The 15,703-nt window shown below is 45.3% G+C and overlaps 1 protein-coding gene and 1 non-coding gene across 3 annotated transcripts; one reads left to right on the top strand and one right to left on the bottom strand.

Annotated features, from left to right (window-relative positions):
- Positions 1-3,071: 3,071 nt before the first annotated feature.
- On the bottom strand, positions 3,072-5,050 carry LOC149704225 (uncharacterized). Of its 2 annotated transcripts, XM_089867002.1 has the most exons (3): positions 4,823-5,050; positions 4,243-4,733; positions 3,072-3,181 (listed from the first exon to the last, which is right to left on the bottom strand). In XM_089867002.1, the coding sequence occupies exons 1-3, from the start codon at positions 4,963-4,965 to the stop codon at positions 3,105-3,107; spliced, it is 711 nt and encodes a 236-aa protein (XP_089723128.1). In that variant the 5' UTR covers positions 4,966-5,050; the 3' UTR covers positions 3,072-3,104. The 2 variants fall into 2 exon arrangements, 1 of the variants encoding a protein (XP_089723128.1); XR_016381939.1 differs by having other exon boundaries at positions 3,109-3,181; positions 4,621-5,050.
- A 6,627-nt stretch (positions 5,051-11,677) lies between these two features.
- On the top strand, positions 11,678-11,750 carry TRNAD-GUC (transfer RNA aspartic acid (anticodon GUC)). Its single transcript has one exon. It is a non-coding gene; the product is annotated as a tRNA-Asp (tRNA).
- The last annotated feature ends 3,953 nt before the right edge of the window (positions 11,751-15,703 follow it).

The following is a 15,703-nucleotide window of genomic DNA, read 5'->3' as shown; positions in this document are numbered from 1 at the left end:
TCTATAAAATACTCATTAAAAGTGATTTCATCTCGATTGATCAATAAATAAAAATTTACCTCGATTTTTAATACCATTTTCAAAATCGACGTTTCTCGACCAGAGAAGCACATTTTGAGTATTGTTTCACTATTTTCAAATATGACCACTGAAACCATTATTTTTGTACTTTTTGCTTTAATTCAAGCAAATGTAACGATATTCATTCAAAAAACTGTATAAATTTAATTTTCAATAAGAAATCGTTGTCACGGATTTTGTATCTTGAAGAAAAAAAACATGCGATTTTTTCGGTACACTTTTAAATGCATTTTTTTCTGGACAAATTTTTGACCGAATTCAGCTTAATTACCTATAAAATACTCATTAAAAGTGATTTCATCTCGATTGATCAATAAATAAAAATGTACCTAGATTTTTAATACCATTTTCAAAATCGACGTTTCTCGACCAGAGAAGCACATTTTGAGTATTTTTTCACTATTTTCAAATATAACCACTGAAACCATTATTTTTGTATTTTTTGCTGTAATTCAAGCAAATGTAACGATATTCATTCAAAAAACTGTTCAAATTCAATTTTCAATAAGAAATCGTTGTCACGGATTTTGTGTCTTGAAGAAAAAAAACATGCGATTTTTTCGGTACACTTTTGAATGCATTTTTTTCTGGACAAATTTTTGACCGAATTCAGCTTAATTATCTATAAAATACTCATTAAAACTGAATTCATCTCGATTGATCAATAAATGAAAATGTACCTCGATTTTTAATACCATTTTCAAAATCGACGTTTCTCGACCAGAGAAGCACATTTTGAGTATTTTTTCATATTTTCAAATATGACCACTGAAACCATTATTTTTGTACTTTTTGCTTTAATTCAAGCAAATGTAACGAAATTCATTCAAAAAACTGTATAAATTCAATTTTCAATAAGAAATCGTTGTCACGGATTTTGTATCTTGAAGAAAAAAAACATGGGATTTTTTCGGTACACTTTTAAATGCATTTTTTTCTGGACAAATTTTTGACCGAATTCAGCTTAATTATCTATAAAAATACTCATTAAAAGTGATTTCATCTCGATTGATCAATAAATAAAAATTTACCTCGATTTTTAATACCATTTTCAAAATCGACGTTTCTCGACCAGAGAAGCACATTTTGGGTATTGTTTCACTATTTTCAAATATGACCACTGAAACCATTATTTTTGTACTTTTTGCTTTAATTCAAGCAAATGTAACGATATTCATTCAAAAAACTGTTTAAATTCAATTTTCAATAAGAAATCGTTGTTATATCCACTTAAAATTGAACAGTGGCATGGTATAATATAAAAAATTTAACAATTGGTTATGCCAAAGGTGGCTTTATAAAAACAAATTAAATTAAAAAGTAAAGGTTTTATTATTTTTTTCTAATATTAGTGATTTTATAGTCTTTTTAAATCTAGTTAAAGTCGGTTTTGCTTGAATTTCAGGTGATATTGTGTTATATAATTTTATTCCCGTATAAAATATAGACGTGAATTTTTTTGAAGTGTTACATTTAGGTAAATCTAATAGCTCTAGTGATCTAGTATGTCTATTTTTCTGCTTCATTTTTAGTAGGCTATTTTCCCTCCTAATGTTTGTATATATGAAACATAAGCTATTATACTGTATTGTTATTGTTGAAGGGGGTGGCGCGTCGCCGCGCCGAGCACCGATACCAAGGGTATATTGTGCGCCCCGAGCTTGTTAGACTACGAAGAGTCCTGTCGCCTCGATGAATCGGAGAATCCGATTGGCCGAGACAGTAGAGAACTGGTGAGGTTCCATAGTATGCATGTCGAAATGCTCGAACCTCATGGCCGCGAGGTAGTCGCAGCTACAGAGGATATGGGAGGAGGTTTCCTCTACCTCCCGGCAGAACCTACAGAGCGGGTCATCAACGATGCCCAATAAGTGCAGGCGTCTATTCAGCCGGCAGTGTCCAGTGAGGAGACTGGTGACCAGCCTAATTTTGTTTTTGGTGAGGGCAAGCAGTTCCTTTGCCCTAGTGATAGAAGGACCCGGGACAAACTCCTTGGCCTGTCTCTGTCCATCCATGTCAAGCCAGAGCTGCAGTTGAAGTGCAGACATCCGGCAGTGAATCCTATGGCGAATGATGCCATGGGGGATGGGAACCGCAGGCTCTGGTCCGAAGAACTTCGCCTCAGCCCCCCTTTTGGCATACATATCAGCCCTCTCATTGCCCAGGTATCCGCAGTGCCCTGGCACCCACAGCAATTGAACCTTGTTGCGGGCAGCCAAAGAACCCAGCAGATCCAGACAGCTGAGCACCAGTCTGGAATCGACAAGGCACCGATTCAGCGCCTTGAGGGCGGCCTGACTATCCGAATAGATCTGAATCGTCCGTCCGCGATAGTTTTTCTTGTTGCAGAAATCCGCGCATAACCAAATGGCCATGATTTCCGCCTGGAAAACGCTGGCATAGTTGCCAAGGCTCTCGTAAAAACCAAACTTCTTGGTCAAGCAGTAGACCCCGGCACCAACTCCAGAGTCCGTCTTAGAGCCGTCCGTGAACCAGACGGACTCCCCTTAGTCCCGAGGACTGGGGTTGTCTCCCAATCAGCGCGACTGGGAAAGTGCACGCTGAAGGGCTTGTCGAAGTGTTATGATATAACAGATTTATCTGAGACCATCACGAGTGATGGCTCAGTACTGCTGTACTCACTGAAAAGCTTGGTGTGACTGAAGTCCCAATGCTTGGGCTTCCACCAGCCGAGGTTGTTGAGCCTACAGGCTCCCATAATAGCTTCCTCCTCAATAAAAAGGTGAAGAGGAATCATATTGAGAAGGATGTCCAGAGAAGCTGTGGGGGCTGTTCTCATGGACTTCGTGATACCGATGCACGCCAGCCTTTGAAGCTTGCGTAGTTCATCTTGGGCTGTTTTAAGGCGAACCCTGGGCCACCAGACAAGAGCTCCATAGGAGACCACTGGCCTGATGATCCTGGTATAAATCCAGTTTACAGCGATAGGGCTTAAGCCCCAGGACTTGCTGACTGAACTTCTTAAACGCCAAAATAAAATTTTGGCCTTCTTGATACTCAGATCAAGGTGGGACTTCCAAGTAAGCTTGGCATCGAAAGTCACGCCAAGGTATTTGACCTCGGAGGACTTCTTTAAAACCTGTCCAAAGAAGGAAATATCGTTGAATAGGTCATTAGTCCTTTTCCGAGTAAACGGTATAAGGACAGTCTTGTTGGGATTGACGGTTAGGTTAACACCCCTACACCAATCCTCAACATCATGCAAGACAGATTTCATCAGTGCAGCGATAGTTGTAGGGAACCTCCCTGTAACAATCACTGCGATGTCATCCGCATAGCCAAAACAGTGACATCCCCTCTCCCCGAGTCGACCCAGCAGCTCATCCACCACCAGGCACCAAAGAAGAGGGGAAAGAACCCCTCCCTGAGGAGAGCCACGGTCGGTGGAGGTCTCCAAGGTTTCCCCGAGAAGAGACGCCGTCACCCTGCGATACGTGAGCATGGATTTTATCCAACGACACAAAGTGTCGTCAATACCAAACCGCTCCGCAGCGCGAAGGATGACTTCACTAGAGACCCTATCAAAGGCACCCTCAATATCAAGGAAGATGGCCAAAGACATCTCCTTGAACTCGATGGCCCTGTCAAGGCAGTTCAAAATGCCATGAAGCGCCGTCTCTGTGGACTTGCCTTTCTGATAGGCAAACTGAAAAGTGGACAGGGGTGTGTGGGAAAGAACACCATCCCGCAGATACCTGTCCACCAATTTCTCTAAAGTCTTTAGGAAGAAAGAGGTAAGACAGATAGGTCTGAATGCCTTAGCCTCAAGATAGCTCGTCTTCCCAGGTTTGGGAATAAAGATAACCTTCGAGCGCTTCCAGACATCTGGAATATGCGCCAGAGCAATGCAGGCTCTAAATATCCTGCACAGATAAGGGCCAATGGCGTCTATGCCTTCCTGGAGGAGGGCGGGAAAGACTTCATCTGGGCCAGGAGACTTGTAGGGCTGAAACGAGTTTACAGCCCACTGAAGTCTAGAGCATGTAACTACCTTATTGGCGATGCCCCAGTCCGCCCTGTGCGCTCTCCGAAAGTGCACGGGGGGAGCGCCGGTGCCTGTGAGGTCAAAGGCCTTGGAGTCCGGGAAGTGTACCTTAAGCATATGCTTAAGGGTATCAGTCCCTGACTTGGTAAACTCACCATCTGCCACCTTGATGGTGCTGAGCTGGTGAGTGTTATCATGAGCCAGGATCTTCATGATTTTGGCAGTAGCGGGGGCATCAGAGATGCTACCGCAAAAGTCCCTCCAGGAGTTCCTCTTGGCCTCCCGGATGGCTTTATTATACTTATTGAGGGTCTGTCTATAAATAGTCCAGTCCCCAGTCCTCTTAGCCCTATTAAAGAGTTTCCGAGTGAGCTTGCGAAGCTTGCCAAGTTCCGTATTCCACCAAGGAACGAGCCTTGGCCGGCTGGCAAGCTTCGCTGGACAGTTGTGGTGGTAGGAATCGATAATGGCTTGTTGCATGAGATCAACTGCCGAATCAAATTCCAGCACCGAGGAAAGCTTTGGAGCATTACCTCTGAGAAGGAGGCGAAGTTCCTCCCTGTAGCCGGACCAGTCGGTCCGACGGGGGTTACGCAGTTCCGTCTTAACCGAAGTTGACTTGACCGCAACCGAGAAGCAGATGTGCCTATGGTCCGAAAGAGACGGTTCATTAGACACATGCCAGTTGGAAACCGACAGACTGATATTGTCTGTGGCCAGGGTGACATCAATGACCTCCTTTCTGTTAGAAGTAACGAAGGTTGGCTCATTGTGCCTGTTGAGAATATGCAGGTTCGTACCGACCAGATATTCAAGCAGTTCATCACCACGTCTGTTGCAGTCACTGCTGCCCCACGTGACATGGTGGGCATTGGCATCACAGCCCAAAATGAGCCTGTCCCCCTGCCTCTCACAGCGGTCGACAAGAGCGACAACCTCCTGTGGTGGAGGGGAACCCGTGGCATCATGGAGAAAGTAAGCGGACGCCATGGTAAGGCCAGTTGCCTCTCCAAAAGATTAGGGCATTACCTTAATCACAGCAGTATCCCTAGTGAGGTAGTTCGGAAGCTGAAGGATATCAAGACCCTTCCTGGTCAGAACACACGCCCTGGGGTTGGGTGAGGTAAAGTCATAAGAGATATTACCTGCATTCTTTAAACCAAGGATTTTACCATTATGAATCCAAGGTTCCTGAATGAGGGCCACATCCAGGCCCTCTAAGGCAAACCTCCGGCATAAAACTGCCGAGGCTGCTTTGCAGTGATGCAGGTTGATCTGGATCACCTTGATGCTCATATCGCAGGAAGATAGGCGGCCCCGGCTACTGCTTGGCGGTAGCGCGGAGTCCCGATCCAAGACCGGTATCTCCCACGCCTCCACCAGCAGCACCCTCGGCCCCTAACTCCATCCTAGTGACAGGAGCGTGGGTCCTCTCGGTATCAGAGTCCTTCAAAAAGTCGGACTCTGTCCCGAGGTCTATGTCTGAGCTATCTGGAAGGGATGGCTCTAAATTAATGCCAGCAATATTTGCTGCCAGCTCCCCACTCACGCTGGCTGCAGTGTTGCCTTCTTCATCCGAAGCCTCAAGGGCATTCTGGAGAGGGTCCTTAGGCGCATTCAGGACTTTAAAAGTCCCGACATCCACGCCAGTAAGACCCTCGAAGCCGGCCTCCTTGATGGCCTCCATGGAGGAGCCATCAATTAAGAAGATCCAGCGTCTGGTGCTCTTCTCATCGAACGACTTCAGGCACCGCCAACAGTCGGTCAGAAACCTACCGTTGTAGGCCTTCAATCGCCGGAGAAGAGCCGCCGGATCAGTGGCGCGACGGTCCTTGGTCCGGAAGGACACCTTGAACGGCTTCGGGAGTTCACTGGCCTTCATTACTGAAAGCCGTGTTCCCCCTATGGCACGCTCATTATGGTGTAGCACCTTCACGAGCCAATCGCCGGTCGCAGAATCCCCACAAGAATAGATCATGGCCCCAGCCATGATGTGGAAATTGAGAGGACGCGGCAGCGAGCTTCCCGAAGAAAGCTCAGCGTCCAGTGCGTCAAGTATAGCGGCCTGGATGGGAACAAAGTCCTCCTCCGTGACCGCATTGGTCGGATAGCCATCTTTAACAATGGCCATCTTGACAATACTAGCGACGTCGCAGTAAGACTTGGTCTTCTTTGACGCCGCAGCTTGTAAGCTAGGCGAGGGATCAGGGTCCTCAGCCCTAGCTCTCTTTCCAGAAAGGATGGTAGCTTCTCTTGCACCAGGCGTAGAGTCCGTACCCAAGACATTACTCCCAGCACCCGAAGGTACAGGAGTCCCATCTCGGCCCGTATCTCCTGCACCCAGCGCAGAGTTCTGGCCATCTTTTTGGGATTGTTTTCTTCGGCGGTTGGCCTTGCGCCTCCTATTAGCCTCACTCAACCTGGTAGAACCCGATTGAGGAGCAGGAGGTGACTTTTGGCCTTCCGCCGATTGCGGGTGGTTGCTGCCAGAGGCAGCATCACGCCCAGAAGCAGGTTGGGAGTTGCCTCCTTCCCTGAGAGAAGGCTGGGTACCGGTAGAACCGGCTCCATGCCCAGGTTTGTTTTTAGTTTTAGTTTTTAGAGAATCCATAGAGATCCCACGAGTAATGAGGCAAGTAAAAGTATATGAAACATAAGCTATTATACTGTATACTCTCTTGTATGTTTAAAATTTTTGCCCTAGTAAAGTACTCTTGGCAATGGTCTCTAAATGATAAATTATATATTGATCTAATTGCCCTTTTTTGTAGGATATGTATCCTATTTTTATTAGCTTTTATTGTGTTGCCCCTGAATTGTATTCCATAGGAGAGCACCGAATTAAATAATGCGTGGTATATTTCAATTAGAATATTTCTGGGTACCATTTTTCTACAATGGTAAAGTAATCCATTCACTCGGGCTAATTTTGAACTGGTTATATTAACATGACTGTCCCAGGTCAGGTGTTTATCAAAGTATAGGCCTAGATATTTGTATTTATCTACTATTTTAATTATTTCCTTATTAAGTTCGATACCATTTAGTACCCTACTGACATCTGTACCCCTATTATGGAATATTATGCATTCCGTCTTTTTTATATTAAGGAGAAGCCCATTATCTGTGATCCACTTAAATATCTTATCTAGGTAGTGGTTTGATTGATCTATTGCATTTATTGGGTTTGCGGATTTATATAAAAGGAGCGCGTCATCTGCGTACGTGAACATTTAACCAGACGGTGCCTGTTTTATGAGGTCATTTATAAATAGATTAAATAAGAGTGGTGATATTATAGAGCCCTGCGGAACTCCAGACATTAATTGACTTGGCGCAGATAAATCCCTTCCCACTCTAGTGTAGCATTGTCTATTTTATAGGTAGCTTTTTAGCCACGCACTTTCAGTTCCTCTGATCCCTTGTTTGTATAGTTTGTCGTAGCCCTAAGTTTTTAGTATGGTTGGATGGGGGACAAGTTGGACTATAACATACTCAAAGGACATCCCCGTATCTCTAGTAAAACTAGAGTTACGAGCCTCCAAATTTATTGTTAAAAATGAAAAGTAACCTAATAACAATAAGTGAGACACTAACAAAAGTTGACGAAGACATTGACGTAGCCTCAAGTTTAAAGAACCCTTGTATGGGGAGCGAAAAGGGCTATAACATATTCAAAGGAGATCCCCGTATCTCTAATAGAACAAGAGTTATGGGCCTTCAAAGGGCAGTGTTAAAAATCATAGCTAAAATAATAACAATAAGTGAGACGATAAAATAAGTTGAACGTTTTCCTTAATTACTTGGCTCCAGTTTTTCGTCGCCCTAAATTTTTAGTATCATTGGATGAAGAACAAATTGGACTATAACATACTCAAAGGACATCCCCGTATCTCTAGTAGAACCTGAGTTATGGCATGTTTTTGAACATTTCGCTAAATTACTCGGCCCATGCTTGTCGTAGCCCTAAGTTTATAGTATGGTTGGATGGGCGGACAAATTGGACTATAAAACACTCAAAGGACATGCCTGTATCTCTTGTAGAACCAGAGGGTAAACGAGTGCAACTGGGTGGGTTAGCTAAACGAGTGCGACAGGGTGGGTTAGCTAAACGAGTGCGAGAGGATGGGCTAGCTAAACGAGTGCGACAGGGTGGGTTAGCTAAACGAGTGCGACAGGGTGCGTTAGCTAAACGAGTGCGACAGGGTGGGTTAGCTAAACGAGTGCGACAGGGTGGATTAGCTAAACGAGTGCGACAGGGTGGGTTAGCTAAACGAGTGCGACAGGGTGGGTTAGCTAAACGAGTGCGACAGGGTGGGTTAGCTAAACGAGTGCGACAGGGTGGGTTAGCTAAACGAGTGCGACAGGGTGGGTTAGCCATTGCGCCACGGAAGCCCAAAATTAGATGTTCGTCAGGTATTGTGGAAAAACACTGACGTTTTACGTTACATCTGAGACCTCACAACACCGCTCTCGGATGGGCTCGAACCACAAACCTTTCGGTTAACAGCGGAACGCGCTAACCATTGCGCAACGGAAGCCCACAATTTAAAAGTTCGTCAGGTATTGTGGAAAACTTATGACTTTTTACGTTACATCTGAGCCCACCCGGGAGCGGTGTTGAGGTCTCAGATGTAACGTAAAAAGTTAGAGTTTTTCCACAATACCTGACGAACATTTAATTTTTGGGCTTCCGTGGCGCAATGGTTAGCGCGTTCAGCTGTTAACCGAAAGGTAGGTGGTTCGAGCCCACCCGGGAGAGGTGTTGTGAGATCTCAAATGTAACGTAAAAAGCCAAAGTTTTTCAACAATACCTGACGACCATTTCATTTTTGGGCTTCCGTTGCACAATGGTTATCGCGTTCATCTGTTAACCGATAGTTTGGTGGTTCGAGCCCATCTGGGAGCGGTATGGTGAGGTCTCAGATGTAACGTAAAAAGTCAATGTTTTTCCACAATACCAGACGTACATTTAATTTTTGGGCTTCTGTGGCGCAATGGTTAGCGCGTTCGGCTGTTAACCGAAAGGTTGGTGGTTCGAGCCCATCCGGGAGCGGTGTTGTGAGGTCTCAGATGTAACGTAAAAAGTCAATGTTTTTCCACAATACCTGACGAACATTTAATTTTTGGGCTTCTGTGGCGCAATGCTAATTGCGTTCGGCTGTTATCCGAAAGGTTGGTGGTTCCATTCCACCCGGGAGAGGTGTTGTGGGGTCTCAGATGTCGCGTAAAAAGTCATAAGTTTTCCACAATACCAGACGTCCATTTAATTTTTGGGCCTGCGTGGTGCAATGGTTGGCGCGTTCGGATGTTATCCGAAAGGTTGGTGACTCAAGCCCACCCGGGAACGTTGGTGTTAATATTTATAAGTAACGTAAAAAGTCATAGTTTCTCCACTATACCTGAAGACCATTTAATTTTTGAGCTTCCGTTGCGCTATGGATAGCGCGTTCGGCTGTTAACCGATAGGTTGGTGGTTCGAGCACACCCGGGAGCGGTGCTTTGAGGTTTCAGATGTAACGTAAAAAGTCAAAGTTTTTCCACAATACCAGATGAAGATTTAATTTTTGGGCTTCCGTTGCGCAATGGTTAGCTCGTTCGGCTGTTATCCGAAAGGTTGGTGGTTCGAGCCCATCCAGGAGCGGTGTTGTGAGGTCTCAGATGTGACGTAAACAGTCAAAGTTTTTCCACAATACCTGACGACCATTCAATTTCCGGGCTTCTGTGGCGCATTTTCAGCTCGTTCGTCTGTTATCGGAAAGGTTGGTGGCTCAAGCCCACCCGGGAACGTTGGTGTTAAGTTTTATAACTAACGTAAAAAGTCATAGTTTCTCCGCAATACCTGACAACCAGTTTATTTCTGAGCTTCCGTGGCTCAAAGGTTAGCGCGTTCAGCTGTTAACCGAAAGGTTGGTGGTTCCATTCCACCCGGGAGAGGTGTTGTGGGGTCTCAGATGTAGCGTAAAAAGTCATAAGTTTTCCACGATACCTGACAACCATTCAATTTCTGAGCTTCTGTGGCTCAATGGTTAGCGCGTTCGGCTGTTAACCGAAAGGTTGGTGGTTCGAGCCCACCCGGGAGCGGTTTTGTGAGATATCAAATGTAACGTAAATAGCCAAAGTTTTTCAACAATACCTGACGACCATTAAATTTCAGAGCTTCCGTGGCTCAATGAAATTCGCGTTCGGCTTTTAACCGATAGTTTGGTGGTTCCACTCCATCCGGGAGAGGTGTTGTGGGGTCTCAGATGTAGCGTAAAAAGTCATAAGTTTTCCACGATACCTGACAACCATTCAATTTCCGGGCTTCTGTGGCGCATTTTCAGCTCGTTCGGCTGTTATCGGAAAGGTTGGTGTTAAGTTTGATAAGTAAGGTAAAAAGTCATAGTTTTTCCACAATACCTGAAGACCATTTAGTTTTTGGGCTTCCGTGGCTCAATGGTTAGCGCGTTCGGCTGTTAACCGAAAGGTTGGTGGTTCGAGTCCACCCGGGAGCGGTGTTGTGAGATCTCAAATGTAACGTAAAAAGACAAAGTTTTTCCACAATACCTGACGACCTTTTAATTTTTGGCTTCCGTGGCGCAATGGTTAGCGCGTTCGGCTGTTAACCGAAAGGTTCGTGTTCGAGCCCATCCGGGAGCGGTGATGTGAGGTCTCAGATGTGACGTAAAAGTTTGATAAGTAAGGTAAAAAGTCATCGTTTTTCCACAATACCTGAAGACCATTTAATTTTTGGGCTTCCGTGGCTCAATGGTTAGCGCGTTCGGCTTTTAACCGATAGTTTGGTGGTTCGAGCCCATGCAGGAGCGGTGTTGTGAGGTCTCAGATGTGACATAAAAAAGTCAAAGTTTTTCCACAATACCTGACGACCATTCAATTTCCGGGCTTTTGTGGCGCATTTTCAGCTCGTTCGTCTGTTATCGGAAAAGTTGGTGGCTCAAGCCCACCCGGGAACGTTGGTGTTAAGTTTTATAACTAACGTAAAAAGTCATAGTTTCTCCGCAATACCTGACAACCAGTTTATTTCTGAGCTTCCGTGGCTCAATGGTTAGCGCGTTCAGCTGTTAACCGAAAGGTTTTTGGTTCCATTCCACCCGGGAGAGGTGTTGTGGGGTCTCAGATGTAGCGTAAAAAGTCATAAGTTTTCCACGATACCTGACAACCATTTAATTTCTGAGCTTCTGTGGCTCAATGGTTAGCGCGTTCGGCTGTTAACCGAAAGGTTGGTGGTTCGAGCCCACCCGGGAGCGGTTTTGTGAGATATCAAATGTAACGTAAATAGCCAAAGTTTTTCAACAATACCTGACGACCATTAAATTTCAGAGCTTCCGTGGCTCAATGAAATTCGCGTTCGGCTTTTAACCGATAGTTTGGTGGTTCCACTCCACCCGGGAGAGGTGTTGTGGGGTCTCAGATGTAGCGTAAAAAGTCATAAGTTTTCCACGATACCTGACAACCATTCAATTTCCGGGCTTCTGTGGCGCTTTTTCAGCTCGTTCGGCTGTTATCGGAAAGGTTGGTGTTAAGTTTGATAAGTAAGGTAAAAAGTCATAGTTTTTCCACAATACCTGAAGACCATTTAGTTTTTGGGCTTCCGTGGCTCAATGGTTAGCGCGTTCGGCTGTCAACCGAAAGGTTGGTGGTTCGAGTCCACCCGGGAGCGGTGTTGTGAGATCTCAAATGTAACGTAAAAAGACAAAGTTTTTCCACAATACCTGACGACCTTTTAATTTTTGGCTTCCGTGGCGCAATGGTTAGCGCGTTCGGCTGTTAACCGAAAGGTTGGTGTTCGAGCCCATCCGGGAGCGGTGATGTGAGGTCTCAGATGTGACGTAAAAGTTTGATAAGTAAGGTAAAAAGTCATCGTTTTTCCACAATACCTGAAGACCATTTAATTTTTGGGCTTCCGTGGCTCAATGGTTAGCGCGTTCGGCTTTTAACCGATAGTTTGGTGGTTCGAGCCCATGCAGGAGCGGTGTTGTGAGGTCTCAGATGTGACATAAAAAAGTCAAAGTTTTTCCACAATACCTGACGACCATTCAATTTCCGGGCTTTTGTGGCGCATTTTCAGCTCGTTCGTCTGTTATCGGAAAGGTTGGTGGCTCAAGCCCACCCGGGAACGTTGGTGTTAAGTTTTATAACTAACGTAAAAAGTCATAGTTTCTCCGCAATACCTGACAACCAGTTTATTTCTGAGCTTCCGTGGCTCAATGGTTAGCGCGTTCAGCTGTTAACCGAAAGGTTTTTGGTTCCATTCCACCCGGGAGAGGTGTTGTGGGGTCTCAGATGTAGCGTAAAAAGTCATAAGTTTTCCACGATACCTGACAACCATTTAATTTCTGAGCTTCTGTGGCTCAATGGTTAGCGCGTTCGGCTGTTAACCGAAAGGTTGGTGGTTCGAGCCCACCCGGGAGCGGTTTTGTGAGATATCAAATGTAACGTAAATAGCCAAAGTTTTTCAACAATACCTGACGACCATTAAATTTCAGAGCTTCCGTGGCTCAATGGTTAGCGCGTTCGGCTTTTAACCGATAGTTTGGTGGTTCGAGCCCATGCAGGAGCGGTGTTGTGAGGTCTCAGATGTGACATAAAAAAGTCAAAGTTTTTCCACAATACCTGACGACCATTCAATTTCCGGGCTTTTGTGGCGCATTTTCAGCTCGTTCGTCTGTTATCGGAAAGGTTGGTGGCTCAAGCCCACCCGGGAACGTTGGTGTTAAGTTTTATAAGTAACGTAAAAAGTCATAGTTTCTCCGCAATACCTGACAACCAGTTTATTTCTGAGCTTCCGTGGCTCAATGGTTAGCGCGTTCCGCTGTTAACCGAAAGTTTGGTGGTTCCATTCCACCCGGGAGAGGTGTTGTGGGGTCTCAGATGTCGCGTAAAAAGTCATAAGTTTTCCAAAATACCAGACGTCCATTTAATTTTTGGGCTTCCGGGGCGCAATGGTTATCGCGTTCATCTAGTTTACCGAAAGGTTGGTGGTTCCAGCCCGACCGGGAACGTTGGTGTTAAGTTTTATAAGTAACGTAAAAAGTCAAAGTTTTTCCACAATACCTGAAGACCATTTAATTTTTGGGCTTCCGTTGCGCAATGGTTATCGCGTTCATCTGTTAACCGAAAGGTTGGTGGTTCGAACCCACCCCGGAGCGGTGCTGTGAGGTTTCAGATGTTACGTAAAAAGTCAAAGTTTTTCCAAATACCTGACGATCATTTAATTTCAGAGCTTCCGTGGCTCAATGGTTAGCGCGTTCGGCTTTTAACCGATAGTTTGGTGGTTCGAGCCCATCCAAGAGCGTTGTTGTGAGGTCTCAGATGTAACGTAATAAGTCAGTGTTATTCCATAATACCTGACGAACGTTTAATTTTTGGGCTTCCGTGGCGCAATGGTTGGCGCGTTCAGCTGTTAAATGAAAGGTTGGTGGTTCGAGCCCACCCAGGAGAGGTGTTGTGGGGTCTCAGATGTAACGTAGTAAGTCAGTGTTTTTCCACAATACCTGACGAACGTTTAATTTTTGGGCTTCCGTTGCGCAATGGTTATCGCGTTCATCTGTTAACCGAAAGGTAGGTGGTACGAGCCCACCCAGGAGAGGTGTTGTGGGGTCTCAGATGTAGCGTAAAAAGTAATAAGTTTTCCACAATACCTGACAACCATTGAATTTGTGAGCTTCCGTGGCTAAATGGTTAGCGTGTTCCGCTGTTAACCGAAAGGTTGTTGGTTCGTGCCCACCCGGGAGCGGTGTTGTGAGGTCTCAGATGTGACGTAAATGGTCAAAATTTTTCCACAATACCTGACGTCCATTTAATTTTTGGGCTTCCGTGGCGCAATGGTTATCGCGTTCATCTGTTTACTGAAAGGTTGGTGGTTCCAGCCCACCCGGGAACGTTGGTGTTAAGTTTTATAAGTAACGTAAAAAGTCAAAGTTTTTCCACAATACCTGAAGACCATTTAATTTTTGGGCTTCCGTTGCGCAATGGTTATCGCGTTCATCTGTTAACCGAAAGTTTGGTGGTTCGAGCCCACCCAGGAGAGGTGTTGTGGGGTCTCAGATGTAGCGTAAAAAGTCATAAGTTTTCCACAATACCTGACGACCATTTAATTTCAGAGCTTCCGTGGCTCAATGGTTAGCACGATCGGCTTTTAACCGATAGTTTGGTGGTTCGAGCCTATCCAAGAGCGTTGTTGTGAGGTCTCAGATGTAACGTAGTAAGTCAGTGTTTTTCCACAATACCTGACGAACGTTTAATTTTTGGGCTTCCGTGGCGCAATGTTTTTCGCGTTCAGCTGTTAACCGAAAGGTAGGTGGTTCGAGCCCACCCAGGAGAGGTGTTGTGGGGTCTCAGATGTAGCGTAAAAAGTAATAAGTTTTCCACAATACCTGACAACCATTGAATTTCTGAGCTTCCGTGGCTAAATGGTTAGCGCGTTCCGCTGTTAACCGAAAGGTTGGTGGTTCGTGCCCACCCGGGAGCGGTGTTGTGAGGTCTCAGATGTGACGTAAAAGGTCAAAGTTTTTCCACAATACCTGACGTCCATTTAATTTTTGGGCTTCCGAGGTGCAATGGTTATCGCGTTCATCTGCTTACCGAAAGGTTGGTGGTTCCAGCCCACCCGGGAACGTTGGTGTTAAGTTTTATAAGTAACGTAAAAAGTCAAAGTTTTTCCACAATACCTGAAGACCATTTAATTTTTGGGCTTCCGTTGCGCAATGGTTATCGCGTTCATCTGTTAACCGAAAGGTTGGTGGTTCGACCCCACCCAGGAGCGGTGCTGTGAGGTTTCAGATGTTACGTAAAAAGTCAAAGTTTTTCCACAATACCTGACGACCATTTAATTTCAGAGCTTCCGTGGCTCAATGGTTAGCGCGTTCGGCTTTTAACCGATAGTTTGGTGGTTCAAGCCCATCCAAGAGCGTTGTTGTGAGGTCTCAGATGTAACGTAATAAGTCAGTGTTTTTCCACAATACCTGACGAAGGTTTAATTTTTGGGCTTCCGTGGCGCAATGGTTGGCGCATTCAGCTGTTAACCGAAAGGTTGGTGGTTCGAGCCCACCCATGAGAGGTGTTGTGGGGTCTCAGATGTCGCGTAAAAAGTCATAAGTTTTCCACAATACCTGACGTCCATTTAATTTTTGGGCTTCCGTGGCGCAATGGTTATCGCGTTCATCTGTTTACTGAAAGGTTGGTGGTTCCAGCCCACCCGGGAACGTTGGTGTTAAGTTTTATAAGTAACGTAAAAAGTCAAAGTTTTTCCACAATACCTGAAGACCATTTAATTTTTGGGCTTCCGTTGCGCAATGGTTATCGCGTTCATCTGTTAACCGAAAGGTTGGTGGTTCGAACCCACCCCGGAGCGGTGCTGTGAGGTTTCAGATGTTACGTAAAAAGTCAAAGTTTTTCCACAATACCTGACGACCATGTAATTTCAGAGCTTCCGTGGCTCAATGGTTAGCGCCTTCGGCTTTCAACCGATAGTTTGGTGGTTCGAGCCCATCCAAGAGCGTTGTTGTGAGGTCTCAGATGTAACGTAATAAGTCAGTGTTTTTCCACAATACCTGAAGAAAGTTTAATTTTTGGGCTTCCGTGGCGCAATGGTTGGCGCGTTCAGCTGTTAAA

Source organism: Phalangium opilio, unplaced genomic scaffold (genome assembly GCF_054372755.1).
Source record: "Phalangium opilio isolate 3A_F unplaced genomic scaffold, DU_Popi_V2 ptg000017l_1, whole genome shotgun sequence".
NCBI classification, from domain to species: domain Eukaryota; kingdom Metazoa; phylum Arthropoda; class Arachnida; order Opiliones; family Phalangiidae; genus Phalangium; species Phalangium opilio.
Note: the sequence above shows the minus strand (reverse complement) of the source record. Positions and strands in the feature narration are given on the sequence as shown.